This window comes from Peromyscus maniculatus, chromosome 7 (assembly GCF_049852395.1).
Source record: "Peromyscus maniculatus bairdii isolate BWxNUB_F1_BW_parent chromosome 7, HU_Pman_BW_mat_3.1, whole genome shotgun sequence".
Lineage (NCBI taxonomy): Eukaryota > Metazoa > Chordata > Mammalia > Rodentia > Cricetidae > Peromyscus > Peromyscus maniculatus.
The window spans coordinates 29,979,058-29,991,269 of record NC_134858.1 but is presented as its reverse complement, the minus strand read 5'-3'; the positions used below and the strand labels follow the sequence as shown (position 1 = coordinate 29,991,269).

General features: G+C 47.6%; 1 protein-coding gene across 12 annotated transcripts in view; it reads right to left on the bottom strand.

The window, feature by feature from the left end:
- Positions 1-237: 237 nt before the first annotated feature.
- Arhgap32 (Rho GTPase activating protein 32) overlaps positions 238-12,212 on the bottom strand; it is a 246,672-nt gene continuing 234,697 nt past the window's right edge. For 9 of the 12 annotated variants that reach the window (XM_076575941.1, XM_076575940.1, XM_076575943.1 and 6 more), the window contains 4 exons: positions 11,013-11,084; positions 9,049-9,927; positions 7,390-8,378; positions 238-6,096 (listed from right to left, as the gene is read on the bottom strand). In XM_076575941.1, the coding sequence (XP_076432056.1) occupies positions 3,850-6,096; positions 7,390-8,378; positions 9,049-9,927; positions 11,013-11,084 (4,187 nt within the window). In that variant the 3' untranslated portion in view covers positions 238-3,849. The remainder of the gene's footprint in view (positions 6,097-7,389; positions 8,379-9,048; positions 9,928-11,012; positions 11,085-12,212) is intronic. The other 3 variants (XM_076575942.1, XM_076575937.1, XM_076575939.1) reach the window with 1 other exon arrangement.

Below are 12,212 nucleotides of genomic sequence, written 5' to 3'. Positions count from 1 at the left end.
TCCAGGGCACTAGCTGCTTAGCCTCCGAAAACAGACAGAAGGCCTGTGCTCTAGAGATGAGTGTGTAAGCTAAGAGGAACTTGGCCAGAAACGCACTGTAGCTCAACTGACACACCATCTAACCCAACAGGCAGTGTGCGATGCCAACACCCCGTCCAAACACCCCAGTAAACTACCCCCTCTATTTCATCATAATTGATAGTAAGTCAGAAAGGAGACACATACGCAACAACTCTGTTTTAACCTGAAATAATTCTGTTGATATTGGAACTGCTTTCAGCGGGACATTTGCTTTAAACCACAAGATATCTCCATCTCAAGTACAAAAACCCCTTCTCCCCACCACCCCCCACCCACGCCAAACAAGGAAACAAACAAAACCCCAAACCCACAACTCAGTTTCAAATAAGTTTGGAAGAAATGAGACTGTAAATATTTACACAGGGGGCAAGAAGTAAATCACAAAACTATTTACAAAAATACACAAGCTTATATGCATTAACAATTTACACCAGTTCACAAAAATATTAAAACATAAAAAACACTATATAAATTAAAGAACTCAAAAGTATGATCTAAGACTTCCTAGGATGCTTCTCTCATGCAGGTCATGGTTGAAAATCAGGTTTTGCTATCTCAGAATCTAAACTGTAAAACAATCATTTTTAATTCTTTGAACATTAACAGTACTAATCGGATAAGGAAAAAGACCCTCTGTGCACACCGACATTATCTTGCACACGTTAAAATACATCATTCTTGACATTTCCATAATACACAGTACTGACAATCACATGCCTCTAACCATTTGGAAGTGACTTTCTGACATACTTCAGCTTTCTTTATTACTTTCCCGCACTCTCTGCTCGGGTGACACTTCGCCAACATACTGAATGGGTGACCAGCAGGACTGGAGCAGAGAAATGGACTTTACACTTCTCCGCACACTCACTACTGCTTCCAAACTGACCACTGGCTCTCTGCCTCTGCTCACCTTCGTGGTCCCTCCTCTGCACAGAATTAGTCTTGGAATATTTCTCTAACCTGACCCTCCCTCTTAAAAAATGTTTTACCATTATAAGAAATGTGCAGGCCCTGGCCTGGGGACTGTCCCAGGGATTTCTCCAAACCGAGCGTGTAAAATACATGAGTATATGTTTAAAAAGAAACTGAATTCAGTAAGAAATAAGGCTCAGATTAGATTTATTAGTAAGAACACGAAGCCCCTGGAGCTTTTAGCTGAGCTCCTAGCCTGCTATCTAGGAACATCTACTTCAGTCTGACCAAACTGTGGAATTTTGCCAAAAAGATAAGATCTGGAGACATGGCTGCAAAAGTACCAGTGGGATGAGATTCTGTTTAATGTGTAAGGCAGCTCCACCTCCTCGACCAGAACGCTCCACACCAACGCTTGAAAATAACATTCAGTTCCTGTGTTTGTGAAGTCACACACAAGGCGGACGACACTGAGGTAACCTGGCTCACAGTGATTTGCCATCCAATTTCTGCCCCCGCAGTGTTAGAGAAACATGTGGGCAAAGTCGTTCAAATAGCTGAATCCAAAGTTAAGGCTGTTGCTACATACAGTAAGTAACTTTAGACTTTATCTAAAGTTTGTTTTCACACTTATACCAAGAATCTGAATTATTATTCTATAGTTAAAATATTTTCCTGACATTTCCAAACCCATAGAATGTTATTAATAAAGAAACTGTTCTAAGGAATTAACCCTAGTATTTATAAAAGAGACTTTCGTTGCAGGAGTAAACAATGTGTGTGACAAACGAATCTACAAATCTCAGTTGGTCTGGACCTTCCAGCACCTCCCTTCAGGCCGGGCCTGCAGCTACTGACGCCACCTGTCTCCCTGTCACACTGGCCTCTCCCTCCATCTGTGCTGCTGAGGATGACATTCAGGGCTGGTGTGGTCTTCAAGAGGCAGTAAGTTGCCTCTGTGACAAAAAAGATGACATGGGTTGAAAAAGGAAACGGGGTCTGCCAACACATCTGTGTGCCAGGCCGAGGCACCCATCGGGTTTCGGGACATTCTATGTGTCTGCTGGGTCTGCACTTTGGATGCAGATGCCTGAGTTCCCACAGACCTTTGTGTGTAGGTCCAGGTATCTACTTCAGACGTCACTGGATCCCTCTGGTCAATCTGGGAAACAAAGAACGCCTTACAGACTATCTCCAAATATAAACATGTTCTTAAAACTTGACTTCTAAATATAAAGCCTTAAAATGCAATTATATGACTCAATTAGAAAGACTGCTACAAATCTAACCTTTCACAACTTCACAGCAGTAACAGCAGCATGATTTTAAAAGATTTCTTCCTTTGCTCTAAATAAAAGATAATCCCATCCTAAAAAGCCGGAGCAGCCACCATCTAGTAAATGGAATGAAATCTCCGGTGGTGTTGCCTACCGAGTATGAAAAGATACAAATGTACAAAACTCAAGTATTATTATGACTGATGGAATGAAATGCCAATCTAACTCATTCTAAACATGGGACTGCCTTACCAGTCTTGGCTGTCTAAGGGTGGGATGGGCCTAGGAAACAGAGGGAAACTGGGCTAAAGGGGTACCCTGTCCCAAGCCCAATAAGGAATGCAACTTCCAAAAGAAAGTCCCAGGTATTTCACATGTTTACCATGTCTAGAGAGTTAGAAAGAACTATTCTGAAATGCTGGTGTAGATGACAAATGTAATAAGACTGTGACCACACAACAGAAGTGAGCCAAACCACGTGGCTCCCAGAACGCCAGCTGCTGAGATGGGACTGTGTCCTTAGGGTCAATGAACAATGGAGTTTCCTAAGAAGTGATTTGTAGGGGCTTTACAAATTCCCAGAGAACCTGGACTATAGGTTAGAAATAGAATAACATGTACACTTATATCCCTAAGAAACTGTATTTATCCAGCTAAACCATGCTGGTCTTTTCTTACTGAGAATGTTTTGGATTTAGAACCAGCAGGGTGACTATTTTATCGGTACTACAACTTTCTGAATCTTGTGGGATGTGCAGGTGGGCAGCACACACTGAAAGCGCTAGTGATGTTTTCTGACACTGACAGAGTTCACTGACAATAAGAACTTCATTTCCTTTCAAAGGAAGTTCCTTGGACTTGAACTTTAAAAGCAGCTCCTCATGTTTCTGTAGTGATAGGAGCGTACACACTGGCAGACTAAGACTATGGTTCAGCGTGGACTTGCTATTTCACAGTGATGTGCTGCTGAATGCTTACAATCCTAACTCCTCTGCTCTTTAATAACCATGCTGCTGGCAGTCTCAATGACACAGCTGAGGGACCAGGGAGATTTTCTCTCTAGTTTAGCACATTGGGCTCCTTCACTGACAGGGATAATGAAAGCAGAACAAGAGCGGAGATCCACCTGGGCAGGCTGCATGGCCCCCTACTGGGGCGTGGGAACACAATAGGAAATGCAGAGCCCACCAGGACACAGAGGCAAACTGCTCTGAACTAGGTAGCAAGTGCTAAGGAAGGGCCAAGTTAAATTCAATGAGTTAAAGGCAGTCCTTAGTCTTACAGATCAGCCCTGTACAGCGAGTAGGGTCTGTGTGAGAAGCTCTTGACTAGGCTTTCGGCACAGCACTTCACAACCATCCAGATCCCTTTAAAGACAAACAACACAGCCTGTGGATGGATGAGGCGGGAATGAGTGGGAGGGGGAAGGTGGGATTTGTTTACTTTTATTATGCTTCTTTCATGTGGTCAGGGGTTTTGTAGCATTTTTTTTTCCCTTAAATCTTTTTGGTTATTGAAAAAAATAGAACAGTCCACTGTCCAGCAGAGGCTGCTTCAACTCTATTGCTCCCAGGGCTCATTCTGCATGGATCTGTGTGTCAGCATGTGGCAAGGACAACTCTGTGGGCAGGAAGGCCCCCTGACCCAATGCTGTGGCGTATGTCCTGCTCTGTGGATGGGCAAAGCCAGAGGGCACATAGGCCCCCATGCCTCCCCCTCCAAAGCCTCCTCGCTGGTGCTGGGGCAGGGAGTGGTAATCCTCCAGGTTATCATACTGGGACACGACAGTCATATTGCTCTGGCGCTTGCTGTGTGTCGGATACTGGTATATCGCGCTGGGGTCCCTCTCCAGGTTCTGGGTATGATGGAGTTTTAGGCTGTGACTCCTCTCTGGTTTGGGAGGTGGGACCATAGACTGAGTGAAGTGTTCCTCCTCCTTGTAGCAGTCTCTGGAGTGTTTCTCAGGGGCAGGTGGGTGCCTGGCTCGAGGCCGGTCGAGATCTTTGGAGAGCCTCACCTCCTTGTGGTTCATTCTTAGGGACTCCTGTCCTGACGTGACATATTTTCCTCCAGAGTTATGGTAGCTGCCTGGCTCACAAGTGTCTGGCATCCCTTTGGGCCCATAATCTAACTGGCCAGCTCCCTGGGGATAAGACGGTCCATTTTTTGATTCACATAATTGCCTATGGCTTGCTTCCTGATGCGCCCTGTGCTCTGGGAGGCTACAACCCATATCGTGAAGCTTTCTGTTCCTAAGGCTGCTTTGCTTCTGTGGGAGGGATGGCTTTTCTACCTGGGTGCTGCCATACCCCCCATGATGGTGGGCTCTGTCGAATTCAGGCTCTGGGTGCTTCCTGTAGAAACGGTCATCCCCCTCAGGACTGACAGCCTTGGCTGGGGGCCGCCTCTCTTTCCCCTCAGCCACAGAGAGAAGTCCAGTTTTCCCAGGATCTGATTTACTGCGCAGATGGATGACATAGATCCCTCCCAAGTCGTCTTGCACAGCTGGCGTCATGTTGTCGTACTGTGACATGACGGGCCCTTTGACCTTTTGTCGCGCTCGACTCTCTCTCCGGATGGACTGCATGCGGTACTTTTCCATGTCCTCAAGGTCCCACGAGGCGTAGGTGTGCTTTACATCAGCAGTGGGGGGCATGTTGACTACATTATGGTCATTACCAGAGAAATAGCCCGTCATGTTGGCCCGCGGGCGTGGAGGCAAACCAGCATAACTGTACAAGTTCTTTCCTTGTAGCCTTGGATTGTAGAAAGCATAATCACGATTGGACAGGCGGTGGAGGGGCCTCAGCTGGACTGTGCCATAGGCATCAACATCACACAAGGCTCCGTCGGGACTGTAATAGGAGCTCGAGGAGCTGGAGTATGGACTGTAACGGTAGTGGACCCGTCCATTCTCAAAGTAAGGCTGAAGCTGAGTTACATGATAATCTGAGCGGGCCTGGGAGGACTGATATGGCTTATACTGGTAGACGGGCCTTGGGCAGTAGACTGGTTCATCATCTGGGGGAACTTCTGTCCGTGAAATGGGCACAGAGCGGATCATGGAAGGTGGGGGTGCATGGAGGGACTGTACCCTCCGGATGGTGGGGTAAGGTAGAATGTCTTCAGGGCAACAAGCATTCCTAACTGAAGAGCCCAGAGAAGAGACATATTCAACTCCGCTGCACGGTTTGGAGTGGTGTCCAGACATGTTTCTTCCAGGTGCCACATAGGTGTTATAACGAGGACCCATGGAGGCTGGTGGCTCTGATCGGGCGCCATACACCTGGTGTGGCTCTACCTTATTGTGGTGTGGAGGTACGCTCTGGGGACGGAACTGGCAGTTGGGAGTCATATTGAAATGCAAACAGTTTTCTGGACCAAACGGCTCAGTGGCGACATCAGGTCTAGCAAAGGAGGAATAGGCTATCTTCTGAGAGGCGTGCTTCGGCTGTGAGATGGGGAGCGGCAGAGGCAATCCATCATCCAGTGAGGCTGACGATGGGACAAAGGAGTGGTAATTTGAACCGCTGTTGGCATCTGCAGTGGTGGCGTGCATGGCAGCAGCCATCTTGCTCTCCACTGTCCTCGTTGGGGGAGTCGGGGCAGCAAAGCCGCAGGAATGGCCAGGAAAAGACTCAGCGCGCAGGTGGAGCAGTGGGGCCCGGGTGCCTTCCCGCACCTTCTCGGGCAGTCCTGGCTGGGGAGCAGAAGCAGCCATGGGACACTGGGCAGCTGCACTGCCGTCGCAGATAAAGATGGACGCAGGATCACTGGTGGCTGGAGGCTCAGCTGGCCTCTCTGGAGCTGCTCCCGGGACCTGCTGAAAGACAGCGATGTTGAGAGTCCGCTGCTGCCGTCTAACACGCCCACCCCCACCGCGGAGCCAAATGATTTAATGTGCAAAACCAGGCTATCTGGGTGGCAGCTCCAACGTTCCCAAGCTCTGCAGTCACACTGGGCCTGACCACATGGCTAGGAAGAGCATCTGTGTGGCCACACGGAAAAGTTCCGCCTGTGGGGAAACGCGCAGTGGTTTCTAACTCATGCAAGACTTTCAATGTGAGGAGCGGTTGCCTGCAGTGGGATCTAACGTGTGGACCCAAACACGGGATCAGACGAACAACAGAGCTAGGCTTAAAAATAAACATCCTGCCTATTGGTCTAAGCTCAGTCTCAAGACCAGAAGGTTTTTAAAAATGAAAAACAGTTGATTTTTGTCGGCTGGAAGGAGTTTCAGAGTGAGTCAGCTCCACTCAGAGAGCAGTTTTAAACCTCCCAGTACAGGGAAGAGCTATAAAGTGCTTGTCTGGGGTGGCAGCAAGCCAGAGGTCACTGCTCTTCTTTCTGCCCATCTTGTTTGAGGGTCTACACATCAAATGCCCCTGAGAAGCAGGTGCTATAAACAACATCCTCCAGGAAGGACTAGAATTTTAACTCCTTTTAGTTTAAGGTGATCACAAAACCTGTAGCACTCTTGTAGTTTTTTTGTTTTTTAAAGGAAAAATTAGAAGAAGAAAAAAAAAAAGACCTTGGCCTTCTGTATTTAACATTCCCTCACCAAAGCAGGTATTTTACTGCGAACATAGCTGGTTACTGGTTATGGTTGAAAATAACAAACAAACAAACAAACAAAACACACAAAGGTTCCAAGGTATTATCGTTCCTTATACTTCTGGAGAGCCCAGAAGAAGACTCCTACAGCCACACTGAAATGCAGTACCCTGAATGTACAGATGAGGAGGGCTGCCACAGGGTGGTCACGTGACTCACTCAGTCACAGCCAGTCAGTGATGGAGGTGGAAAAGGAACCACCATCTCAGGCCTGACATCTGGGGCTCCCTTTGTTCCCTCTGCCAGGATCTCACTGAGAAGGAACTCCACGCTTCAGGAGGGGAAAGCTACAAGGAGGGTTAAGCTGGGGTCACCAGAACTGCTGTGTCTTTACGGCAGAGCCAGTAGCCAGGTAAAGGCAGAGCTGACTTCAAATGGCGGCTAGCTCACAGGCACCTGGCCCTGGACTGAAACATATCTCACTCCGAGGTAACACATCGCCCGGAAAAACAACATACCTTTGGAAAAAATCTATCGCTTTCTGGCTTCCTCTCTGTCTTACCTTGTGGCAATTACTCAGTCCTACACTTGGTGCTTCTTGTACCTGCCCCAAGGCTGGTGGTTGCTCTGCTGGCCTCTGGGAAGGAGGTGGGGGGAGGGGACGGTTAGTTCTGTGAGCGCGCTGAAGGGTGGCAGCCACAAAGTCAGCAGCGGTGGGCTGTTCGGCCGTGACCCTGCTGGTGTCGCTGGCGCTTGTTTCTCCTCTTGCTGGAGTTGCTGTCATAAAAGCTACGGTGGCTGTGCTGGTATTCTCTTCGGGGGACCCAGAAAGAGGGTGGCTTTTGTCCCTAGGCAGAGTAGAAGACATGGGGAATCTGTCTGCAAGTTCTGAGGGATGATGGGGTTTATCCACACCGGTACCAAGAGAAGGGGGGGCCTGACCTCCACTGGAGAGATGAAGTGGAGCCTGGTCCTGCTCCACAAAGGAGACAGTGGGCTTGCTGGGCTTCCCAGCCTGGTCTTCGGGAAAACTTCCATGATCATCAGACTTCCCGGAGTCTGTTAAGGGAGCTGACGTGCTGCTAACCTTTTCTGGGTCCCCAGATAACTGGTTTCGTTGGAGCGGATTCCCTATTAAGTCTACTTGGTGGAGGTGCTCCCCAGAGTCAGCTGTGTTGGAATGGGTGGGGTCTCCCATAGCTGCTGTCCCTGGGAGAGGCTGGTCACAATTTCCGAGTCCATTGAGCTGCAGGTGGAACTGCTCTGCTGGTCGGTCCGTTTGGAAACAGGTTTTATCTAGAGTAATGCTAGAGTAAGAACCAGGCAGTTTCTCTTCCGCTGTAAGCACTGCCATGTCTCCATAGCTAGGACACCCAGCCTGGGAAGCAGCCCCTGGTCTCTTCAGTGTCTGAGTTGAGGAGGCTTGCTGTGCGGACTCAGCTAAGGCTAGTGCCAACATTCGGGCGACATTTTTCGGAGGCGGTGGTGGTGGGATAAGAGAGACTGAACTGACAGGAACGGGATCTTGAGGGGGGTCATGGGTAACTGCTCCTAGTGGGAAATTGGGAAAAAAAATTAGAATGAAAAGGTAGCTTACGTTACCCTACACGGAAAGCCAACTCCCCATGTGATCACTCAAAACAGGTGCCTTCCATATTTCAAAATGGCACTCGGTGATCTTCTATCCCACATGCAAATGCTGGCGAGAACACACAGGGTTCAAAAGGAAAACTAATGCAGTGACTAACGGGTGCAGACTCCTCTCCAACTGCTACACCTGGGGTGGAGGGGAAGCAGGCCCCCGCCTGACTTAGAAAGGCCACTCAGGGTTCAAGCTTCCAGTGCTTACAGACTGTGACAACAGTTTTTACATTGGTGACGTAGACTGGCAGCTTAGCTTGTAAGGCTATAATATGATATGTATTAAAAGAGAAAAGAGAATCAAGAGCTACAAAGCTGTGCAAAAATTATCCATGAATTCTGACTGTCCAGAGAGGTAAGGGGTCTTTTGTGAAGTCTGAAGCAGGACCATGGGCCCCTTGGGGAGTTCTGTTCGACTGGCTTTAGTTTAGGGCGTTGAACCCTCAGCACCATTCAGAAAAAGATTCTCTTTGATTCTAGCCTAGCTGTGGAGAAGGCTTTCTCTTAGAAGGCACAGGTGGCACACAGGACGGAAGACCCCTCTTAACTTAGAGAAGGAACGGAGGAGAACACACGGTACCTGTCTGGCTCTGTCCAGCAGGTACAGCCTTGCTCTGACTGCTCGGGACGGGCAGCTCCTCCTTCCCTGGGAACTCTACTTCTTCAGCTGCCCCCTGCTCCAGGGGCTGCACTTCAGGCTCACATCCTTCCTGTGCCTCTCTCTTACTTCCTTTCATCTTTCCTATCTGGGTGGGGGAGCTAGTTAAGACATCTCTTTCGTCCGCACTTTTGTCCCAGGATGGAGGTGACGCATTCTGAGCGACAGTGCTGGAGACGGTGCCAATGACTTCGGACACCCGAGCTGGAAGAGTCACTGAAATGGGCTCCGATATGTTTATGGAAGGAGATTTGCTAAGCTTCCGCCCGATCTTCGGAGAGAAAGCATAAACGACCTTTTCCGTAAACGAAGATGGCTTAGAAGACTTGTCCTCGGTTGGACTCAAGTCCAGGGTGAAGAACGGACTCAGTTTCTCCTGGACTGGAGACACTGGCTCGGAACTGGCGGTGCTGCCTGGAGTCTGCGACTGGCTACCACCTGCGTCTACCTCCTTCTTACTGGTGCTCGGTTGATCCCTGGCAAACCCTAATGAATCCAGAAAGGAAGCGCCACTCTCCAGACACTCTGACTCAGCTTTCGGAGGGCTACATTGAAATGACATGGGATCAAAATCCAGACTGGCCACTCCAATGTCTGGTGGACTCAGGTCAACGTCCTCAGCAGAATGAGGAGACACAAGAGCTGGAATGTGGAGCAGGCCCACTTCCTCTTCACTCTCGTTGTCATGGGGCAGATTATCATAGGAATTGCAGCGGTTCCCCAGCATTTCTCCATTGAAAGAGGCAGAGAGCGCATCACTGCTCGATCTGGGTCTTCTAGGTCGGAACAACTTGGAGTCACCTAGTAAAAATGGACAACAATGTCAAAGCATGAATGTCACAGGACACACAACACCATGACTAGTCACCTATCTAGTTCGGCAGTAGCATTGCATAGGATAAGGAAAATGCAACTTTTAATTTTCTCCCACAAACTGTCTCTGGGTGTACAGACATCAGTCATATTTATGGTAAGAGAACTTCCAAATTAACAGGAACATGTGCTATAAGCAGCAAAAAATGCACGGATCCATAGCTTGGATAAGAGAAAGGCAAGGGACTCTTGGATTGCATTACTGACCCACCACTGACTCTCGGCGTGATGCTGGGCAAGTTTTTCACTTTCTTTGTGTCTTATTTTATCACTGGCTTCATATATGACTTATAAGTAGAAGTCATCACTTAAAATAGCACTTTGGGTATAAAACAGTAAAAGAAAGGTTGTTTATTGTGGGGAAAATATCCTTATGGTACCCAAATTTCTTTTTAAAGAAAAAAATTTCTTCCTAATAAAGAAGTATTTACACGTAGTTTGAAAAGCGCTCCATTCACACTCTTAAAATACTACTTTATTTCTAATGAGAACAGACTTTTCACTTCTCAAGCAAACCCAAGCAGCACAGAACAGCATAGCACGACACTTGCTTTCATAAAGTTTGATTCTGAATTTCAACTTAGGCTGTAACCACATCTCCTTCCAATATCTGCCAGGAGATCTTGGTTCCCTTTGGAGGCAAACTCATTTTAAGTTGTCATGTCCAACTGCTAATGACTCTTGAGTAATGGAGATCACCCACCATCAATTACCAAATGAGGTTCAAAGCTGTTCCCATATACCAAATCGGAAGGAAATAGTGACATTGCTTTTAAGCATTGACAAATATAAATGTTTGTCATTTTTCAAACATTTCAGCCATTTGATATAAATAGCATTCATGCTGAAATATCTCACCATATTAAAATATTCATGTTTTAACTGAACCAAATTTAATAAATACCAATACTACTGGAAGTGGTATTTCACAGTCTTCTTACTAAGCATACGTTCACAACATTGCTATGTACATGTCCTTTTACGCCACCCATCACAGAACACTTTAGTCTTACCATCAACTGCATGGAGAGAAGTAAGAGACTCCTCACTTTTAGCTGAGCGGAGGGTTCCTTCTGCTCTGCCACCTAAATAATCAAAACCAAATCGTGTCAAACCTGTGATTATTAAGGATTATGCAGTTAAAGGGCTGGTGTTTTTCTTAAGTTTGTATTTCCAAGTGTGATTAACTATCCATTTTGACAGTCATATTCAGTTTACCACCTTATTATGTAAAGTGCTACATTATTCTGTTTCCCATGTGAAAACAAACCCTTTCCCAAAGCCTATGAACTTGCACACAGAGGTGAACTAAAAAACACTTCTTTCTTGTACGTTTCCTGATGACCAACTTGATAACCTTGGGTGATGTATTTAAAAGTTTTATTTTTATGCACGTGAGTCCATGTGAGTGTATCCATCTGTATGCCAGTGCTGTAGGAGGTCCAAAGAGCGTGATGGATCCCTCGAAGCTCATTACGGGTGCTAGGAACTAATCCTTTAGAAGAGCTTTCGACCAATGAGCCATTCCTCCAGCCCTCTGAGGACATCTCACAGTGGCCCCACCCTCAATGATGCTGCCCTTGTGAAAATACAGGACAATGAGAAATGGAGAAGAAGGCCCTGCGAAGATGTAGGCAGAGGTTGGAGTGATGCTACCTAAAGGTAAGAGATGTCAGGAGCCATGAGGGGATAGATGAGGTAGGAGGGACTCTTCCCTGGAGAACTTAGGAGTGACCACAGTCGAGCTGACACCTGCCAGACTCAGTCTCCACACACTTTTGTGCTTCAGTCTCAGTCTGTAATTCTTGACACTGGCAGCCTCAGGGAACTCAGTTATTTCAACTGTATGCATCCATCTTCCCTGCTAACCTCCCATGTCTGCTGACCTGCTGGTAGCAAGCACTCCAAACTGCACGTGCTTTAAGTTCCCTGCGACCGCTCTCCCTGCTCACCTCTTGACAACAACATCTCTTGCAGTCCTTAAAACATCCTTTTTCTTCAGCCTGTCCCTCTTCCCACCCCACTTTCACCCCCTGAAACAGGATTCTTAGTGCCCTCAAAGATCGAGTGAACTGCACCTCCTCAACACCCAAGCTGAAAGTTCCCTTTCTTGGGGCTGGGAGCTGGTTCAGTGGTTGAGAGCACTGATTCCCTTCAGTAGACCTGGGTTGGATTCCTAGCACCCACGCGGCAGGCAGCTCACCGCCAACTGT